We start from the raw sequence: 20,368 nt of genomic DNA, 5'->3' as shown, positions 1-20,368 counted from the left end.
ACTCCTCTGCTGTTCAGGATGCACTGAGGGAATGGTTTGACAAGCTTTACACTAAATGTTCATCTGTTTAGGTCAATCTCTATGTCGGCAGGTCTAAAGTCACACTTCTGAATAATAATTACAAAGATTTTCTATTTTGCCCCTAAGGGTGGTCATGTTGACTTTGTGTTTAATTTTTTTTTTTAAACTTAGGTAAGTTGATCTTGTTCCTGGAAGTTGCAAGGGGGTCTTTATATTTGCATGTATTTCAGGAAACACAGATTGAAGCCATCTGAGCCAAGTGTCATCCTTTTTTGATAGTAAACAACTTAAATGTGGGACTTTTAAAATTACCTTTAGTACTATTAATAAACCCCAAGCACAGATTTTAATTTTCCAACTGCCTACTAATTTTTAAACCACCTCTTTCTTGCCTTATTATTTATTTACAGTCCCCTTCCCTCCCCAGACCTTCTCTTTTCCATGGCTATTGCCGTCACAGAATTCTTGAGTTTGAGCACCTGAGTGGTCTCAGACCCGTGTTTCAGGCAACCAGTTGCTTGTGACACATGGAGACAGAGCATATTTCCTCTTATAGCATCTAAGAATATACAAAGTCCTTGAGTCATCCATGTTTCTTCCTTTATTGCCCCAATTAAAAGTAACAGGAGGTGGATGATGAGTGAACTCTAGTCATCACTAGGGAAATACAGAAAGCTCAGTTCTGAGCTTGTAACCCAACACCCCAGTCCAGCCACTATTCCTTTTTATTGTCGTCCTGCATGAAGACAGAGATCTGAGATGCAATATTTGCAAGAGTCTGTGGACTCATAGGACTGGCCATGGCAGAAATGTTCCTTCTTTCCCAGCTGGCCAGAACCCAATGGAGATTTTGAGCGTTCCTCCTGCTGCAGCAGATTTGAGGGCTGATTATTCATATATCTTTCAATCCACCAGCTTAAGACAAGAGCCTATAAATCAAAGGAGATAGAAAGAAATGGCTGAAATCACTAGCAGCCACAATGAAGCTAAAAGAAAAGACAGATTTGGCTAGAGCACTTGTACAGTGCTCACAGAGGAGACCTTTGGACCTCAGACCCTATCCAAATGTTCAGTTATTCCACTTTGAGAGAATACCTTCCTTTTGTAAATGGGGTCAACCCATAAAGACAGGTATAAAGACAGGTATAGATACTGCTCTAACTTAACAGATTGAAAACGTTTTGTTTTACACAAATGGGTTACCTTAGCCAAACTTAGATTTACAGGGTACCAAGTAAGTACACTATTCCAGTGGCCCTTCACGCTTGAGATACATCATACTATGTGTTGTGAAAAGTGCATGGGCAGAGGGTAACATCAAATAAAGACAAAGGTAAAAGGAATATTAAATGTCTTTGTATCTCTCCTTACGGGTTGGTTTTAGTATTCTGAAAGGGAAAGGTGGAGGTTAACAATCACCAAAAACAAAAAAAAGTAGCACAAGAAAAACAGAATAAGGAAAAATTAAGATTCAGCTCTGTAGCTCAAAAAGGAAAGGAAATGCCTGAAATAAATAGTGAGTTCACATTCTGTAGTTAGCTATGTGCATGCTTTTCTGTAATGACCATGGATACACAACCCTGGATAAACCATTCTCTTTTCTTCCCCTTCCATCAGCCATCAGTGGCCAATCGGGCCATGAGAAGAGTTAGTTCAGTTCCATCTAGAGCACAGTCTCCTTCCTATGTTATCAGCACAGGCGTGTCTCCTTCAAGGGGGTCACTGAGAACTTCTCTGGGTAGTGGATTTGGCTCTCCCTCTGTAACCGACTCCCGACCACTGAACCCCAGTGCATACTCCTCCACCACATTACCTGCTCAGCGGGCAGCTTCTCCATACTCTGCACAGAGACCCGCCTCCCCATCAGCTGTACGTCGGATTGGGTCGGTCACCTCCCGGCAGACCTCCAATCCCAACGGACCAACCCCTCAGTACCAAACCACCACCAGAGTGGGGTCCCCACTGACGCTGACGGATGCGCAGACTCGAGTAGCTTCCCCATCCCAAGGCCAGGTGGGGTCATCGTCCCCCAAACGCTCAGGGATGACTGCCGTACCACAGCATCTGGGACCTTCACTGCAAAGGACTGTTCACGACATGGAACAATTCGGACAGCAGCAGTATGAAATCTACGAGAGGATGGTTCCACCTCGGCCAGACAGCCTGACAGGTGAGTACAAAGTGACACCCCTACACAAGCCCAGTGGGAAAGTGTTCCATGCAACCGTTGCTAAAACAGAGCATATAATGTGGAAAAACATTATATTTTTATCTCAAAATTTGTGCCACAATGTACCGCAGACCTCAGGCTGACTTTTCTTTCAGGCTTTATACTTTTTAATGCATCAAATTATATACATTTATATCACCAGACCTCTTTTGCAATTAAAACATTTCCCCCATCCCTCAGAAAACTAGGATATAAAAGGTAGGTACTTTTTGCATATTAGAAGAATTGGCTAGAATTCTAAACTGTTGGTTGCGGTTTTTCATAGTGAAATATTTTTCACTAGCTAGGCCTACCCATTGGAGAAGGAAATGGCAACCCACTCCAGTGTTCTTGCCTGGAGAATCCCAGGGACGGGGAAGCCTAGTGGGCTGCCATCCATGGGGTCGCACAGAGCCGCACACGACTGAAGCGACTCAGCAGCAGCAGGCCTACCCATACTCAAAACCCTAAATTATGTTAAAAGGTGGTATCAGAATGTCTATTCAAATATAATTTTTTTAAAGAAATGCCTTACTAGTGTAGACTAGAATGTGGATTTCCTTACCTACTGCCTTGATTTTTAGCACCCCAATGGGAAATGCACAAAGTTCTTATGAATTGCCTTCAAATGCCACTTAGATTAAGTCAGAAAGACACCAACCAGATCACTGATAGTACAGCTGTTTCTTTCAGAGTTTTCTCATCGTGGGTTTTCTACAGGATGTACAGACTTTTGATTAAAATGATATTCATCTTTAGCTAGTAAAAAAAAAGTTAAAACTATGCAGGAAAATAAAAATTGTGAAGTGAAAGTCTCAGCCCCCTCTTACCCTCACCCAATCCCACTCCCCAGTTTATGTGTCTTCCAGACTGTTTGATTATATATAAGTATATACATTATATATAGATGTGCACACACTGTATTTTTTATGCTGTTGGAGCTCTATTATGTATATCTCCTATACCTTCTTTTTTTTTTTTTTTTTTTTAATGTATCTGAGGGTTCTACCTCATTCTCTCAAGGGATGCCTAGGACCTTATTTTATAGACATATTATAATTTGTTTAATCACTTCTGTATTAACAGACATTTAGATATCCTCATTTTTAGCTGTTAGAGACAATCATACAATATATATTACTCTTCCTGCATATCTGCACATAGCTTACTAAGATAACTGTGAGATCCATTTCTTGAAGTAGGACTGCTGGATCAAAATATGTGTTTGTGTTTTCTTAATGAAATACTGTCAAACTGCCCCCACTAAACTTTTATAGATTTTTCTTTCTACTAGTAGCTTGAGTGCCTGTTCCCTACACCTTCACTAGCACTGCATATTGTCCAGGTGTTTCATCTCTGCCAGTCTGTGCCTCATTGTTTTAAGAGACCTGTGTTGAGTAATGACTGAGGTTGATGATTTGATGTTTATCAGCCATTTTATTGCTTTACTGCAAACTGCAAGTTCAGGTCCTTTGTCTGTTTTTTTTAAAATTTGTAAATGCTTTTTATACTTGAAATAAATTGACCCCTTGTAATATGCTTCTCAATTATTTTTCATTTCATAATTTGTCTTTTGACTTTTTTTGTTATTTCTTACACAGAAGTTTTTAATATTTATTTTGTATGATAAAATTAATATCCTTTCCTTATGGCTTCTGGGAAAAATAAAGCCCTTTTGAGATTTTCTAATTGAATGATCTTGCACAAAGAATAAATATTGAACTTGATTTTGAGCTCAAGGAAATTCCTATTGGAGAAACTAGCTCTTTTTCATTCAGCCATCAGAAGGGTACACTGGCTTAGATATTTTCTGGCACGGCTCTGGAAAGCATGCAACAGAGTGAGGTAGGGATCATCGATGACACGCCTCCTCCAAAGGAAGCCTGAAGAGAGAAATAGTTCTGAGGATTCCTGTTCCCCCTACCCACACCCCTCCCTATTTATGAACAGTGGCTGAAATCCATGTTTGCAGGAGAGCACAGAGAAAACCAGGAAAGAAAGTGGGCACAGAAAGGACCGTCTCCATGTTTAACCCTGAGGGCTGGACTTTTGTGGTTTAAGAAACCTGCTTCTCTTCACATTGCAGGTGAAGTTAAACTTTATGTTTCAGGGGAAAAAAATTATAGCCTACTATGGGTTTTTTTGTTCCCCTGAATACCACAGTGTTCAAAAGAAGCAAAGCATTTCTTAAAAATGTTGTAAGGAAGCTTTGGTTCCCATCATCTGTCCACCTGCCCAGTTATTCTGAATGTAGATCCTAACTTGTAAATTCCTTTCTTTTTTTAATTTCAGAAAGTGATGTGCTTGTCATATTTACTATGGTTCTTGAGTTCAAAGACTTAACAACCTGCTAATTGAAAAGCCTAAAGCAATATTTTGTAATAGATTCAGACACTTGAATATTTGGTGATCACAATTTAAGTGATGTGTATAAATTATGTCCTACAACAGAAAAATATGTCTGCCCCAACACATTCATTAAAATATAACCATAGCATATTAAGGCAAGTTTTGAGAATAAAAAGAATTCACATTTGAAAGATAAATGTATGTTTGTTTTCACTGACTTAAATATAGAGGTGTTAAATCGAAAGGAATATATCATTGAGGTAGGTAAACTTGATATGTATTTGTGGAATTGCAGCAAATTGTCTTCCACTTCAAAAGATACTAAATTATAGTAGCCTTTCTACAAAATCACCTTACTTAATCTGTTCAGTTCAGTTCAGTTCAGTTCAGTCACTCAGTCATGTCTGACTCTTTGTGAACCCATGGACTGCAGTACACCAGACTTCCCTGTCCATCACCAACTCCCAGAGTTTACTCAAACTGATGTCCATTGAACTCGATGATGCCACCCAACCATCTCATCCTCTGTCGTCCCCTTCTTCTCCTGCTTTCAATCTTCCCCAGCATCGGGGTCTTTTCAAATGAATCAGCTCTTCGCATCAGGTGGCCAAAGTATTGGAGTTTCAGCTTCAGCATTAGTTCTTCCAATGAATATTCAGTACTGATTTCCTTTAGGATGGACTGGTTGGATCTCCTTGCAGTCCAAGGGACTCTCAAGAGAGTCTTCCAAAAGCATCAGTTCTTCAGTGCTCAGCTTTCTTTATGGATCAACTCTCACATCCATACATGAATGACTACTGGAAAAACCATAGCTTTGACTCTGTGGACATTTGGTGGCAAAGTAATGTCTTTGCTTTTTAATATGCTGTCTAGGTTGGTCATAACTTTTCTTCCAAGAAGCTAGCATCTTTTAATTCCATGGCTGCAGTCACCATTTGCAGTGATTTTGGAGTCCAAAAAAATAGTCTCTCACTGTTTGCATTGTTTCCCCATCTATTTGCCATGAAGTAATGGGACCAGATGCCATGATCTTAGTTTGCTGAATGTTGAGTTTTAAGCCAACTTTTTCACTCTCCTCTTTCCCTTTCATCAAGAGGCTCTTTAGTTCTTCTTCACTTTCTGCCATAAGAGCAGTGTCATCTGCATATCTGCTGCTGCTGCTAAGTCACTTTAGTCACGTCCAACTCTGCGACCATACAGACCACAGCCCACCAGGCTCCTCTGTCCCTGGTATTCTCCGGCAAGAACACTGGAGTGGGTTGCCATTTCCTTCTCCAGTACATGAAAGTGAAAAGTGAAAGTGAAGTCACTCAGTCGTGTCCAACTCTTCACGACCCCATGGACTGCAGCCTACCAGGATCCTCCATCCATGGGATTTTCCAGGCAAGAGTACTGGAGTGGGTTGCCATTGCCTTCTCCATCTGCATATCTGAAGTTATTGATATTTCTCCCGGCAATCTTGATTCCACCTTGTGCTTCATCCCCCGCAGCGTTTCTCATGATGTACTCTGCATAGAAGTTAAATAAGCAGAGTAACAATATACAGCCTTGATGTACTCCTTTCCCCAGTTGGAACCAGTCTGTTTTTCCATGTCTAATACTAACTGTTGCTTCTTGACCTGCATAAGATTTCTCAGGAGTCAGGTAAGGTGGTCTGGTATTCCCATCTCTTAAAGAATTTTCCACAGTTTATCGTGATCCACATAGTCAAAGGCTTTGGCATAATCAATAAAGCAGAAGTAAATGTTTTTCTGGAACTCTCTTGCTTTTTCAATGATCCAGCAGCTGTTGGCAATTTCGTATTTTAAATTTTCGTATTTCATCTTCCTTTTTAAATCCAGCTTAAACATCTGGAAGTTCACGGTTCATGTACTATTGAAGCCTGGCTTGGAGAATTTTGAGCATTATTTTGCTAGTGTGCGAGATGAGTACAATTGTGCGTAGTTTGAGCATTCTTTGGTATTGCCTTTCTTTGGGATTGAAATGAAAACTGACCTTTTCCAGTCCTGTGGCCACTGCTGAGTTTTCCAAATTTGCTGGTATATTGAGTGCAGCACTTTCATAGCATCCTCTTTTAGGATTTGAAATAGCTCAGCTGGAATTCATCACCTCCACTAACTTTGTTCGTGATGATGCTTCCTAAGGCACAGTTGACTTCTCATTCCAGGATGTCTGGCTCTAGGTGAGTGATCACACCATCATGGGTATCTGGATCATGAAGATCTTTTTTTTTGTATAGTTCTTCTGTGTATTCTTGCCACCTCTTAATATCTTCTGCTTCTCTTAGGTACATACCATTTCTGTCCTTTATTGTGCCCATCTTTGCATGAAATATTCCTGTGGCATCTCTAATTTTCTTGAAGAGATCTCTAGTCTTTCACATTCTATTGTTTTCCTCTATTTCTTTGCATTGGTCACTGAGGAACATTTTCTTATATATCCTTGCTCTTCTTTGGAACTCTGCATTCAAATGGGTGTATCTTTTATTTTCTCCTTTGCCTTTAGCTTCTCTTCTTTTCTTAGCTATTTGTAAGGCCTCCTCAGATAACCATTTTGCCTTTTTGCATTTCTTTTTCTCTGGGATGGTCTTGATCACTGCCTCCTGTACAATGTTACGAACCTCCATCCTTAGTTCTTCAGGCACTCTTGTCTATCAGATCTAATCCCTTGAATCTATTTGTCACTTCTACTGTTTAATCATAAGGGATTTGATCTAGATCATACCTGAATGGTCTAATGGTTTTCCCTATTTTCTTCAATTTAAGTCAGAATTTTGCAATAAGCAGTTCATGATTGGAGCCACAGTCAGCTCCTGGTCTTCTTTTTTCTGACTGTATAGAGCTTCTCCATCTTTGGCTCCAAAGAATATAATCAGTCTGATTTCCATATTGACCATCTGGTGATGGCCATGTATAGAGTCTTCTCTTGTGTTGTTGGAAGAGGGTGTTTGCTATGACCAGTGCATTTTCTTGGCAAAATTCTCTTAGCTTTTGCCCTGCTTCATTTTGTACTCCAAGGCCAAATTTTCCTGTTACTCCAAGTATCCCTTGACTTCCTACTTTTGCATTCCAGTCTCCTGTAATGAAAAGGACATCTTTTTTGCATGTTAGTTCTAGAAGGTCTCGTAGGTCTTCATAGAACTTGAATGTTACTGGTTGGGGTGTAGACCTGGATTGAATGTGATACTGAATTTACCTTGGAAATGAACAGAGATCATTTTGTTGTTTTTGAGATTACACCCTAGAACTGCATTTTGGACTCCTTTGTTGACTATGAGGGCTACTCCATTTCTTCTAAGCGATTCCTGCCCGTAGTAGTAGATATAATGGTCATCTGAGTTAAATTCGCCCGTTCCAGTCCATTTAAATTCACTGATTCCTAAAATATCGATGTTTACTCTTGCCATCTCTTGTTTGACCACTTCCAATTTACCTTGATTCATGGACCTAACATTCCAGGTTCATATGCAATATTGCTCTTTACAGCATCAGACTTTACTTCCCTCACCAGTCACATCCACAACTGGGCGTTGTTTTCACTTTGGCTGCATCTCTTCATTCTTTCTGAAGTTATTTCTCCACTCTTGTGCAGTAGCATATTGGGCATCTACCAACCGGGGGAGTTCATTTTTCAGTGTCTTATCTTTTTGCCTTTTCATACTGTTCATGGGGTTCTCAAGGCAGGAAAACTGAAGTGGTTTGCCATTCCTTTCTCCAGTGAACCACATTTTGTCAGAACTCTCCACCACGTCCATCTTGGCTGGCCCAGCACGGCATGGCTCATGGTTTCATTGAGTTAGACAAGGCTGTGGTCCATGTGATAGGTTTGAACTTAATCTATTGGGGCTATATAATTTTGTAATTTTTTAATTGTTAATCTTTAAGACTGTGTATTTTTGTTTTAATGCATGAATAGGTAAATAAAAATATTAACCATAATATTACAAGGATTTCTAATATCAAAAAATTGCTGTGTCTCACTGTAATTCTTAAGTTCTTTATTTCCTGTTGTAATCTGTCACATACAGTAATTTCATCTCAGTAGGAATCCTGTATCAGGGAATGTTCACTGGATACTTTCTATGGTTGTAAGTGTTAACAAGCTCATTTGGGTCCTTATGAAATCATAGTAAATGGCCACAAAAGTTTGCATATTACATGAATGCCATTGAAGACTCCAGCCAGATACTTGCACAATGAGCCTGTCACATTTTGAATGGAACAGAATGCTGTGGTCTCGTTTCACACCACAGCGGGAGTGGGCCAACGGGACTTGGCAGGCTTTAGGAGCATCCAGAGCTCAACTTGCCTTGGCCCAAGTGTTTGTGATCTTCAGTCTCACAGTAAATCAGGTATTCTACTGAATATGAAAATAGCACCTCATACTGATAAGATTTCCAAGGACTAGGTACATTTTGCTGCCCAGTTTTCATCACAGTTAACAAACAATGCTGGCACTTTTGTTCAGGATTCTCATGGGCTCTATAAAGAAATGGAGTTTATACTCTCTAAGAATGAGAAATCTGCCAGTAAATACAAAGCTGAAATCCTCAAATAAGAACTTTACAATAACAATCATAATATCATCCTTAGAGTTACATGGGCTTCCATGAGCCCCTGGTGAACTGACCTCCCTCTTTAACCTTGTTTGTGGAGGGCTCTGTCCAGTCAGGATTTCTCACACTGTGTGTCATTGATCCTTGAGAAGTAGTTTTGTCCAGTGTTGAGTGTGCAGTGACGGAGAGGGTACAGAGAGAGCTTCCACTCAGCCCTCCTCAAAAGCTCTCTGAAGAGGATGAACTGCATTTCCTTTTCGGCTCTGTTTCCTCAATTTTGGAATGGGAAGATTTGACTGAATAATTCCCCAATGACAAGATTATATAAACCTGTGATCTTTATTTCAGCAAGTGGGTAGCCAGTAGCCAAAACCCACATTTGTTCATTTAATTTCTTCCCATGTCACATTGCTCTCTGGGATAGGTAATAATCATTCATTTTAGAAGCTTTATGTATTAACTCTCTTGCCACTCCTCACTAAGCAACATATAATTATCACTCACATTCAGCCCCATTTGTTTTTAGTTATGCTATGATTATGTGAGCTAACAGGATGTGAATGATTGTATCTTTTTGTAATGAGTTACTGTGTTGACTATTTGCAATCTTTTTAAAAGCAAATATATGCTGACTGACTTCAGATATGTTTGTGCTTTTCCTTCCTCATATTTGGAATATAACCTGAGTTGATACTCTTACAAAGTGACAGATTTTGCTTACTAATGATGACAAATCATAAATTTCTGAGCATCATAGTACAGAAAATACTACGTCACTTTTTTAAAGAAATTAAAATATTTGGGTTTGGAATCTGCATTATAAACAGTTTGAATGAAAGAGTGGTTGAAGTAACAATACTAATACACTAACTTTGTACTTTTCCTTTATACCAGAAAGAAGGTAAACAAGAATCTGGTATGTGGGTTCCTGGAAAAATCCCTGTTTTGGTTTTGTCTTGTTTTTTTTTTTTTAATTGCAATAACAAATAATAAAATAATGCTTTATACATCTTATTAGTTTGCTGATGGTTTTTTAAACTCTATAACATAAAATTTCATTTTTCTGTAAAAAATTTGCATGAGTAAATTGAGACAAAGGTCCGAACAGTTCTTGAATATCAGCCTATTTGTAAGTACTGTGATGTAGGTGTTATCTTAAGCATTGGGATTTAAAGAGGTGTGGGACATGGTGGCGTGCTCTTTTTGGTTGCCATCATAAAATAACTTACAGTTGGGGGATGAATTTCAGAATATCAAGCCATTTAATAATTTTGTGTGTATATATGTATATTTTAGAAAATTTGCATTTATCCTGCTGCCAGGAGAAAGTCTTACTTTTAGAGTGTATATGGTATCCTGTAAAACTCACTGGGTTTGGTGTTTAGACTCAGCATTTGGTCATATTGATTAGGAGTTATACTTTTCACCTCACCACAGTGTTCCAAGTTTCTTAATGATGTAATTTTCCTGCCTGTAGGCTTACGGAGTTCCTATGCTAGTCAACACAGCCAACTTGGACAAGACCTTCGTTCAGCTGTGTCTCCCGACTTGCACATCACTCCTATATATGAGGGGAGGACCTATTATAGCCCAGTGTACCGCAGCCCAAACCACGGAACCGTGGAGCTCCAGGGATCACAGACAGCGCTGTACCGCACAGGCTCAGGTGGGCGTCTGCTCTCTTCAGTTCCTTTCTTACTTTCACAGGTCCAAGAGTAGAGGATTTTATTGAGATGGGTTTCCTGGTAGAATGAACTCACATTGTCCGTTTGGATGTTAGATAAACAGTTACAAAAGTACATCAATAAACAGGAAAATAGAAGTTCAATTAGTACCTATTTATTTGTTGGCTTCCCTGGTGGCTAAGATGGTAAAGAATCTGCCTGCAATGCAGGAGATCTAGGTTTAATCCCTGGGTCAGAAAGATCTCCTGGAGAAGGGAATGGCTACCGACTCCAATATTCTTACCTGGAGAAATCCATGGACAGAGGAATGTAGTACCTGGTGGGCTACAGTTCATAGGAGTTGGACATGACTGAACAACTTTCACATCATAGATAATATATTTTTACCATAGTTCAGTCTAAACAGTTATACTTTAGTTCACAAATAAGTTTGTATAGCTATAAATCTGACTCCCTGAGTTCAAAGCATATCAGAAAGAAAAGTTTTGGGGAATATTTCTTTGTAATTTTTGTTGCCTAGAATACATCTTTAGAGAAAATCCTATGTGAGCTATTGGCTTGTCTTTGATTTGGCACATATGTGGCCCAGGTATATTTGGTATTACTCTTTTTTGATACTGAATTTTTTCTGAATGTTTAAGTGGTAGGATGTGAAATAAATATTCCTTATGATGGACTCAATCTAGGGCAGAATGCAGTGCTGACAGTTATAAAAATAGGGAGCTAGTGGAGGAAGGATTGAGAGTTTGGGATTAGCACATGCAAACTAGCATATGTAGGATCGACGAACAACAAAGACTTACTGTGTAGCACAGGGAACTATATTCAGTATCCTGTGATTAACCAGAATGGAAAAGAATAGGAAAAAGAATTTATATATATGTGTATATATATATGAAATGGAGTCACTTTGCTATAAGGCAGAAATCAATTCAACATTGTAAATCAACTATACTTAAATAAAAAATTTTTAAGTCAAAAAAGGAAAAACAAGGAGCTAGTGAATCACATTCTTGCACCCTTGGCCTCGTGTGTGCCACTCCATAGTCACTGATAGAGCAGAAACTAGAGCCTGTGACCCCGGGAGCTGCCAAGTTGTGCTACCAGTCTAGTTTATAGATTCTCAAGAGGACCCTTTTAAAAACAAATAATAATAAATTAGTATAGATTTATTAACATACCCATAAATGAATTCTAGATAGCAATGATAACACCCTAAAGGCACAACTCTAAGAGCCATATCTCACAGACCACCACGAGGGAAAAGACTGTTATTGCAAAAACTGACAGTTGGGTCCACTGTGGGATATTTCTTCTAAGAGAATGTTACAATTTTTAATAGATGTTAGTGGAGAAATATTTCACTCTTTTGGTCTACACATTGAAGAATTTTTTGTGAGGTTTAAGAAATAAATAATGTTACTAAAATATGTTAATTGCAGGAAGATTATAAACACAATTGTTGGAGAGCTACCTATTGCAATAATTTGGAAAAAAATATTAAACACACTGTGCAATACTTTATACATAACATCAGGCAACAATTTTAGGGAGTAGCTTTAAAAGAATTTGATTGATTTATCAGTCTTCTTTCCTATAAAGTTTTTTTTCAATGTTATCAAAATCACACGTCTATAAATAAAATGTACATCAAAATAAGTAACCACTATTCACTACATGTCCAAAGATTGGTTTCAATAATCTATAAGTTTGAAAAAATATCTTGCTTGTTTTTTATTGCTAAAATTAAGTTATAAAATTTTCCTATTTATTTCTAAGATCATTTTTCTTTCTTTCACTTGCAGTTTTGTTACTGAATCTTAAATATATTAAGACTCACTATGGGAATAGATTTATAGTTTCATTTTTGCTCTTTCCTGCTAATAAAATTGATATTAATATTTGTGTTATATTAAAAATTTCAGTTCCTTTTCCCACTAATGAACTAGATTGGTAATATCTAAAAGTAAGCAATTTATATAATTGTTAAAAACCCTTCTTAAAATTAAAACCATTTTTACTTTGAAAATTATTTCTTTGTGGAGAACATACTAATCCTTTTTAAAATGTTGACTTTCTAGTAGGTGTTGGAAATCTGCAAAGGACGTCCAGCCAACGAAGTACCCTTACATACCAAAGAAATAATTATGCTCTGAACACAACAGCTACCTATGCGGAGCCCTATAGGCCAATACAGTACCGAGTGCAAGAGTGCAATTATAACAGGCTTCAGCACGTAGCACCGGCTGATGATGGCACAACGAGATCCCCGTCAATAGACAGCATTCAGAAAGACCCCAGGCAAGTACTAGTCAAGAGTCTCCAGAATGCCACCGTATCTCAGGAGTCAACCCTTTCCTTCATTCTTTTTCTTTTTCCCAAGTTGCCCTATCTATTATAGCGTCAGTAAATTCTCATCTCTAATATTTTGCAGCACTGTATGTCACTGAGGTTAATTTTTAAAGATAGTTTCCTTCTTTTGGTGCATTAATAATAAAGTTAGAGAATGCACAGGTCAAAATATTTTACCAAGGCAACTACTTGAGAGCCTTAGTCTGAATTACACAAAAGATTTTAAAGGATCATTTTATACCCTTTCTTTTATCTTGACTGATTTTTTAGATGATGGCTTCAGAAAATGCATGAGGTTTTATATTGGGAAGTCCCAGTGTCACGTATATTTTGAATCATGTTGGTCAGTGCTGTGTTGTGCTTTTATCAACTAGGTCCTTTGAAAAGCTTTTTGCCATTTAGGGGGAAATAGTTTACAAGAAATTGTCATATTGCATAAACAAAAAATATTTATTTCCTTGTTTTAATTTTATTTGGTCTTGTAGAAAAAGTGTTTTATTAAGATATACACGAGTCATTTAGTACTTGATTGATTTTGAAAAACTAGCCTCATGTCATTAATGAAAGTCATTTAAAATATTCAGGAAATAAAGATTTTTAGAAACTAAAAGAGAATTTTAACTTCTGAAAGAGTGATATTATTTCTAAATTTTAAGCAGCTTGAGTGTTATTTTAAGGCATATATTAGCAAGATTTCATTCTCTCTTCACCCACAAATAGTTATTTCACTGAAAGATTGTTATAATTATCAATTCATTTTTAGCAGCCTACCAGCTCATTCTAATGAATGTGAATTTAAAGCATGAGTGAGCTTTGGTTATTAAAACAAAATAACTTTAGATACTTTGAACTGAGTGGGAAGCCCACTCCCCCACTAAAACTACTCCACCTATTCACTCTTTTGCCTAAATTTTTTTTACAGTGTATGTGTACATTTGATTCAGCTATTCCTGTTTGCCACCATTCTGTCATTTTAAGGATTTTTTAAAATAATTTGTCTAATAGCACCTCCAGTATAATTAAATTAAAATTTTTTACATGATTTTGTTTTTTTGAAGTCCTCACAGGAACAACAGAGTAGGGCACTCTGATAATACAGAAATTCTCTAAAGGGTTTTGAATTGTAGATAATTTAGAGCATACCTTGGCTGAACCTGCTGAGAAGAGAATAGCTATCCAGAAAATCAGTGAAGTGATTAGAGCTTTGAGTTTAGTATGCATTCCTGAGGACTTAAGTTTTGACCTCTGTTTTGAACTGATTCATTATAAACAAGGATTTCATGTCTGATAATACACTTCAGTTATTCATAGTATGATAATTTCATAGTCTGATGCATAAAACTATTGTGGCTAGCTTTGATTATGTGCAGCTTCACTGATAATGTATTTTGTAAGATGAATAAATGATTATCTTATAATAATAGGTGCGTTTATTCTAGTCAAAACTGGAATCTAAGTGAGTTTAAAGTTTGAATATTCAAACCAAAGTAAAAGCTCGTGACAATTTTAGTTTTAAAAATAACAACTTTAATATTTGTATTCACTTCTATACCTACTTTGTCATTAATGCCACATCATAGCCTGACACTTTCCCTGTAAGACTAAAGAAATTATTGATGTTTTCTATATATAAGGGATGAATTTTTTTAATAATGATCTAGTTTACAGCCAAAATGTATTAATGGTACAAATAATTCATCTGAAAGAAGGAACAAAGTTCTTACTATGGAAAGTGGCAGTGAGACAGAATTCATGTTATTCTTTTTGAGGAGGGCTTCAGCTCTGACACTCACCGGCATAATTCCATTTACTGTCTCTTTCATCTTTATGCTATTGTCAAATATTTTACTTCTACACACATTGTAAAGCCCATAATATGGTACTGTTATTTTTACTGTAAATAGTTGTCTTTTAAAAAAATTATATGAAGTCAGAAACACGATCTTTTTATTCTCCTACATAATTATTTATAGTTTCCTGCACATCTTCCTATAAATTCTAGTTTCCATCTCAACTCATTTCCCTTCATCCCAAAGAACTTTCTCTAGCTTTTCTTATGTTTCATGTCTGCTGCCAACACATTCTCTCGACTTTAACTTATCTGAAAGTGTTTTTATTTACTAATTTTTAAAGGATATTTTTGCTAGATATATGATTCAGGATTAATAAGCTTTCATTTTCAGTGCTTTAAAAAGGACATTGTTCATTATCTTCAGAGTTCCATAGTTTCTGATGCAAAATCAGCCAACATTTGCATTATTTTTCTCATTAAAATAATGTATCTTTTCTCTGACTGACTTTCATATTTTTTCTCTTTTTTGTTGACCTTTAGCAGTTTTACTCTAACAAGCCTTAATTATGTTTTTCTTATATATAACCTGGTTGGGGTTCACTGAAATTCTTTACGTGTTGGTGATTTTACCAAAGTTGGGACATAGTAAACTATTATTTCTGTAAATATATTTTTCTGGCCCAAAATTCACTCTCCTCTCCTGGAATAACTTGACACCATCTCACAGGTTATTGTAGTTCTGCTCACTTTTAAAAAGTCTTTTTTCTCTGTGTTCTTCATTTAAGACTTTATTAATCTGTCTTCAGATTTGCTGTTTTTTTCTCCCATGGGCTCCAATCTGTTGTTAAGCCCATCCAGTGAGTTTTTTTTCAAACAATTTGGCTTTTTTTTTTTTAATAGTTTTCATGTCTCTGATGACATTCCCCATCTATTCCCTCCTTAAATATATCTTTTGCATTATGTCGTTGAGTGTATTTATAAAAAGCATTTTAAAATCCTCTGATCTTTCCAGCATCTATGTTTTCTGTAAGTCTGTTTCTGTTATTTTCATCTTTGAGAGTCACAGTTTTCTGTTTCTTCTTACAGCCCTGTAGTTTTAAATTATAGGCTGGTTGTGTGAATGGTACATTGTTAGCACTCTGTGTTGTCTCCTCTTAGGGTTCTAAGCTTTATTGTGGCAAATAACTAAATTACTGACAGGTGCTGTTTGATCCTTCACAATTGATTCTGTTCCTTACTAGGACAGATCTATTTTAGATTTGTTTTACTCCCTAGCACATGGCCCTTACTCTGTGGCATTGTTGTTACTCCTAAGCATGGCCTTTGTGGAGACTAAATGCTGAGATGATCAGTAAGGTCTGCACTGTAACTGGGCTGGAGGTCCAACATCACCTGGTACGTATTCAGTTCTCATTCTGCTCTCCACCAAACCTGCATGTATGCAGTGCTCATATGTACATATACAGCCCAGTGCTCAACTAACGACTCGTGAGTAGACCATACACAGACTTGCAGCGTCTCCTCTGCATAGCCCTCTCCTCCCCAGTATCCTGCCCTGCAAATTTTAACCTCTTTAGCATCTCCAAATTCCAGTCTTTCCCCCTCAGGTAACTAAGACCATCATGCCCAAATGAACTTGCCATCCATCCAGCCCATGAATTGATAGCAGTCTTTCCAGGATAAATTTCTGCTGAAAATCAAGTTTGGAGTTGATGCCAGCTAAGCCTAACTCCCCATCTCCAACTGGCGCCCAACCTTTGTGTTGTCTGGCTTTAGTGACACCCAGGGCCACTAGGAAATCTTGACCATTTAAAGAGGACAGAATATATATTCGTAATGATTGAGTCTTCAAGGAAAAATTAAATCACACTCCTTGCACTCTGCTAATTACCTTGTAGATTTATATAGTAGGCTGTAGACAGATTTTCATCAAAAATAGTTAACAGTTTCAATGCATAAATGAAAATCTGCCTTTATAGAGACTGCCCCTACTTAGTATATGGTTCATTTTTCAGGGCTGATGAATGTTAGTAAAATATATATCCTAATTCTAAGTATGTAAAATACTTTAATATATCACCACAATTTAGTCATCACAGTCAGTCTAAGAAGAAGTTAGAAATAATAGTTTTATTGTTCCTATTTTACAGATGGTAAAACTGGAATTCTAAATAAATGGTTTTCAAAATCACATCATAATTGAAAGACCTTGGACCTAAACATAGGCAGTCTAGCTCCAAATTCTGTGCTTTTTCTGCTCTGTTATCCTCTCTCTCTTGGTATTTGTGGTTTTCTTAGTGCCTGTCTATCCCCCAAACTGGAAATTTCCATGTCATCCTTGACTTCAGTTTTCAGTAAGTAGATTATCTGGCTGCTGTCCAAAGAATAGGTGGGGGAGGGGTGATATTTGAAGGACAGTGAGCCCAGGTGGCATGCTATTGGTTCAGCCAAGATGGAAAGAGTAGATGCGTTGGATTTATATTAAATATTTTGGAGATGGTTAACAGAGTTGCAGGTGGATTGGATGAGAAAGATAAAGGGAAGAGAAAAATCAAGGATGGTCCTATTTTATTTTGGGCAAATGTGGGAATGGTGGATAGTCTCCTTGCCACCAGTTTTTCCTGATTCTAGTATATTCTTTACTTGGCCACGAGAGTTATCTTCCTTATAAATGTGACCATATTGCATTCTCTCACTTTTCTGCTTTAAAACCTCCACCAGGTAACGTTTCCTGTGTGGGAGAATAACACATGAACCACTGAACTCCACCTCTTAATACTAATGCCAGGTTCCTTGTCTATCTATATCTAATGTTGTTTGATAGTGCCTACCGCATGCGGCAACAGTCAAGCTAAGAGAGATAATGTCTGTAAAGCTCTTGACATAATATCTGACACAGATAAACTCAGTAACAGTTCATGTTAGAGTATTAAGACTAAGCTTTTTTAGCTTGGAATACATGACCCTGTACATGAGATCATGTCTTACTCAATGTTTGTGTCTCCAGCACCTACTGTGGTGCTTGTAGTAGGAATTCACTGATGGGTGGTATGAATGTGTGTGTGCAGGTATGAAATGACCTGCCCCTTTGAAGTGGGTGAACCAGTTTATAACAGTTTCCTCCATCCTGTTATCAAAGTCTGCAAATGTGTTGCTTTGTGAACCATTTGTAAGAAACTTATCTTTATGCAACATAAGCATTAAATCACATTTAACAAGGATACCAAACAGTGAGCCATTTAAATGGCATCAGAAAATTCTGACAGTGTGGTATTATCTTATTTAAAAATGGTATGAAAATGTGTATGTATATTTAATATGATTGTGTACTCGTTGTACAAGGAGGGGGATAGTACAGGCGTAAGGGCGCAGACTCTGAGAGCTGATCGCTTGCTTGCTGTGTCGTGTCTGACTCTTTGCAACCCCGTAAACTGCCATGGGATTCTCCAGGCAAGAATACTGGAGTGGGTTGCCATTTGCTTCTCCAGGGGATCTTCCCAATCCAGGGATTGAACTTGCATCTCCTGCATTGCGGGCAGATTCTTTACCACTGAGCCATCAGGAAAGCCCACCTGAAAGCTGATGCCTGGATTCAAATGTTGCTCAGCTGTTGACTAGCCAGGTGTCTTTAGGCAAGTCGCTTAGCACTTCTGCTTCAGCCTCCAAATCTGAAAGACTGCTTTAAGTATAAATGCATTAACATACATAAAATGCCTGGAATAGTGCCTGGCACAGAATAGGTGCTCAGGAAATATTACATTCTGCTGCTGCTGCTGCTGCTAAGTCGCTTCAGTCGTGTCCGACTCTGTGCGACCCCAGAGATGGCAGCCCACCAGGCTTCCCCGTCCCTGGGATTCTCCAGGCAAGAACACTGGAGCGGGTTGCCATTTCCTTCTCCAATGCATGAAAGTGAAAGGTGAAAGTGAAGTCGCTCAGTCGTGTCCGACTCTTAGCAACCCCATGGACTGCAGCCTAGCAGGCTCCTCTGTCCATGGATTTTCCAGGCAAGAGTACTGGAGTGGGGTGCCATTGCCTTCTCCGATATTACATTCTACTTAATAATAATACAGTTTTTAACAATTGTGTATACACACATGTGCACACTTGATATGTTGAAAAAAGACCAACAGGAAACATAAACAGTGGTTTTCTCTGGATATAGGATTACTGGAAAAAAAATTGTTATCATGTTTTATATTTATTATAATCAAGAGCAACCATATATATTAAATTTCTTATAAACCATCAGGCATGCGGTATTTCCACTAGCCTTCTTCCTCCCTCCCCAGACGTGACATCTTCTCAGCTAGCTGAAGTGCACTTGCACTTGCACCTGCAAATTTCTTGCAGAGGCAGAAAGGCATAAAATTAGAATCAGGAGAAGGAAAACAAAAATGGAAAAGTAACTCATATTAAGAACCTCCTTTGTGCCCCGGATTCTTTCTGTGCATCATGATTCTTTAAGATCATAAGTATCTGTGATATGTTCATCAGTGGGAAAATATTATTTATGTATATTTTTAAATTTTATTTATTTTTTAGGATATTTGTAACGTCCTATTGTGGTCTCCACTCTTTTCTTTTGACAGATGTTTTGTTCAGTTTATGGTAGACCCTGGGCCTCGCTTTCTGAAGCCGTGTTTTTCTCTTGCAGGGAGTTTGCCTGGCGTGATCCTGAGTTGCCTGAAGTCATCCACATGCTGCAGCACCAGTTCCCGTCAGTTCAGGCAAACGCAGCGGCCTACCTGCAGCACCTGTGCTTCGGTGACAACAAAGTGAAGATGGAGGTACAGGACCAGTGCCTGGGGTGCCCAAGACAGCCGCGGGGAGCGGGGAGGGTGGAGCAGTGCCTTTCTCTTTAGCAGCTGTGTGCCTGCGTGCTTGAGAAATGGCCCAGTGCGTCTAGAGGCCCTTTAAAAGAGATGTTTCGATACCAGTTACTCTTTTACTTCTCAACTGTGCATTTCAATATTTCTTGGGAAAAGCTGCAATGAGGATATTTCTGGAAGTACATTTAGCTTTTTCAAATCATGTGTCCACTCATTACCTTATTTATAAAACATGAAGCAAAATCAATTTAACCTGCAGTTTTAAAAGTATTTTCTGTAAATCTATTAGATACAAATTATAATATGTACTTATGAGCTCACGTATTTTATGAGATTCTGGTCAAGATTGGTGCCAACACGTAATTAAGTAAAGAATTTATAGCCATTACTAATTCTGAATATATATGAATATTTTATTTCAGATTTTAAGCATTTGGGGCTTTTATTGAAAATAGTCACTGGTTTTGGCTGGATTTCACATTTTAAGCCATTTTTCCCCCTGCAGTGTCATGCAGCATTTGTTTTTTTCATCCCTTAAAATTTAGAACAACACACAGTTACAGACCTAAAGGTGGA

General features: G+C 37.9%; 1 protein-coding gene across 6 annotated transcripts in view; it reads left to right on the top strand.

The window, feature by feature from the left end:
• The window catches only part of PKP4 (plakophilin 4), a 259,298-nt gene that overhangs the window by 195,097 nt on the left and 43,833 nt on the right, over positions 1 to 20,368 (top strand). For 5 of the 6 annotated variants that reach the window (XM_010859008.1, XM_010859009.1, XM_010859006.1 and 2 more), the window contains 4 exons: positions 1,639 to 2,191; positions 10,612 to 10,800; positions 12,901 to 13,120; positions 19,618 to 19,750. In XM_010859008.1, coding sequence (XP_010857310.1) covers positions 1,639 to 2,191; positions 10,612 to 10,800; positions 12,901 to 13,120; positions 19,618 to 19,750 — 1,095 coding nt within the window. The remainder of the gene's footprint in view (positions 1 to 1,638; positions 2,192 to 10,611; positions 10,801 to 12,900; positions 13,121 to 19,617; positions 19,751 to 20,368) is intronic. The other variant, XM_010859007.1, reaches the window with a different exon arrangement.

Source organism: Bison bison, unplaced genomic scaffold, assembly GCF_000754665.1.
Source record: "Bison bison bison isolate TAMUID 2011002044 unplaced genomic scaffold, Bison_UMD1.0 scf7180017864452, whole genome shotgun sequence".
In the NCBI taxonomy this organism is placed as follows: Eukaryota; Metazoa; Chordata; class Mammalia; order Artiodactyla; family Bovidae; genus Bison; species Bison bison.
Note: the sequence above shows the minus strand (reverse complement) of the source record. Positions and strands in the feature narration are given on the sequence as shown.